Source organism: Pundamilia nyererei, unplaced genomic scaffold, assembly GCF_000239375.1.
Source record: "Pundamilia nyererei isolate P.nyererei 1_Seehausen unplaced genomic scaffold, PunNye1.0 scaffold00171, whole genome shotgun sequence".
NCBI lineage: Eukaryota > Metazoa > Chordata > Actinopteri > Cichliformes > Cichlidae > Pundamilia > Pundamilia nyererei.
In genome coordinates, this window is record NW_005187572.1 from 1,305,125 (window position 1) to 1,306,739 (window position 1,615).

At 38.8% G+C, this 1,615-nt stretch overlaps 1 protein-coding gene across 1 annotated transcript in view; it reads right to left on the reverse strand.

Moving 5' to 3' along the window:
• The window catches only part of dnah6 (dynein, axonemal, heavy chain 6), a 57,642-nt gene that overhangs the window by 25,521 nt on the left and 30,506 nt on the right, over nt 1–1,615 (reverse strand). Inside the window, exons 45-46 of the mRNA XM_013914100.1 lie at nt 1,144–1,315; nt 92–234 (exon numbers count right to left, since the gene is read on the reverse strand). Of these exons, the coding sequence (XP_013769554.1) occupies nt 92–234; nt 1,144–1,315 (315 nt within the window). The remainder of the gene's footprint in view (nt 1–91; nt 235–1,143; nt 1,316–1,615) is intronic.

Below are 1,615 nucleotides of genomic sequence, written 5' to 3' on the forward strand. Positions count from 1 at the left end.
TAAAGCCAAAATATAGATTTTGAGCTGATAACAATTAACTGAGCATTCAGAAAATAAAGTCTGAGGCTGGACTGTGAGAGTTCTTACTGGCCATCTCACAGATGATGGTGTTGAAGTAGGTCTTATCTTGGGTGTTGATGAGTCGGTCATGAAATACGCGCTGGCATTCATGGCAGAAAAGGCGGAAGATCTGGGTCTTGTCTCTTACTTGACTTGGCTTACACTGCAGTATGCCTGGTAATCAACAGAGAGAATCTATATACTCACAACAAGCTTGAAAATCAATATTTGGTAAGACTATCTTTATTCTTCAACACAGTCTGAACCCTTAGGTAAGCTTTCTTGCAGTTTTTGAAAGTAGTCTTCAGGAATAGTTCTTCAGGTTTGTTGAAGACATTCAAAGCTCTTATTTATAACTTGACTTCCTCTTGTTCTATTCCCTGTATAGATGATCGCACACTACTTCAATAATGTCAAGGTACAAACTCTGAGGAATCCAGTTCTTGTGTAATTTAGCAAACCTTAACTATTTCCCCCTCTCTTAAAACAGAATTTTTTTGAGACCCACCCTTCCAACGAGACCACTTCTGATAAAAACTGTGTGGGTGTTGCTCTGAAATGCATCTCTCAGGTCCTGTGTCAGGACTTTCCTGCATATTTTTTCTATTTCTTAAGGACATTTAGATACTATATCTGAAGTAGGTTGTTCTTTTGTGCTCTACTTGTCCTATTTCCCCAGATTATTTAAGGGCACACCATCCTGAGATAGGTCAAATTCGGTTAATAATCTGCGATTCACCTTGTCATTGTAAAAGTAAGTATTTTATGATGGTCAAGTTGTGTTATTTTTGGCATTTCTCATAGATTCAAGAGATGGCAACAAATTATGAGTTTTTGCAACAGGCTGCTAGTAACAAAGTGCCCGAAGATACAATCTGAAATTGGTTCTTTGTGAAGTTTGTTATGCGTAGACTTATCCTGGTTCAGCTCTTCAGTTAGAGGTGTTTTTCCTGCTTGAATGGTTCACAGGTCAGTGTTAAGCCACTTAACAAACCAAGAAAATAATTCTTCTGGAAATAGTCAGATACAAGGACTGGATTGCCAATGAATGAAAAAGCAGCCAAAGACCAAAGGAATACTCACCTTGAACACACTTGGAGAGGTCCCGGAGATTAAAAACATAGTGGGACTTGGCTGGGGTGGGCAGCAGATCCACACTTAAACGGCTATAAATCTCCACAGCTGCATCCACAATCTGTCCGGCACAGTCCTTCACTGCCTGGGAAAACTCACTGAGGAAACCGTTCAGTATAGCCTGGAAGGAGGTTGGGTATGAAAAGTGGTTGTAACACAAATGAGAGGGCATGAAGAGGGGTATACTGAAAATTACATATACTGGCGGAGCAGGAAATGGAAAAATTAAAACATTTAAAGTAAGCGCAACATCTCATAGAGAGAAGTTCATGGACATAACACATACAGACTACTCAATAAAGATTCTTAATCTGTCAAGATTAACTTGAAATAATAATAAATAAGCACGGACATGATATATTTTGAACTGTAAACACTACTCCCTAAAATGTAATTCTTTACATACGTGTGTGTGTGTGTG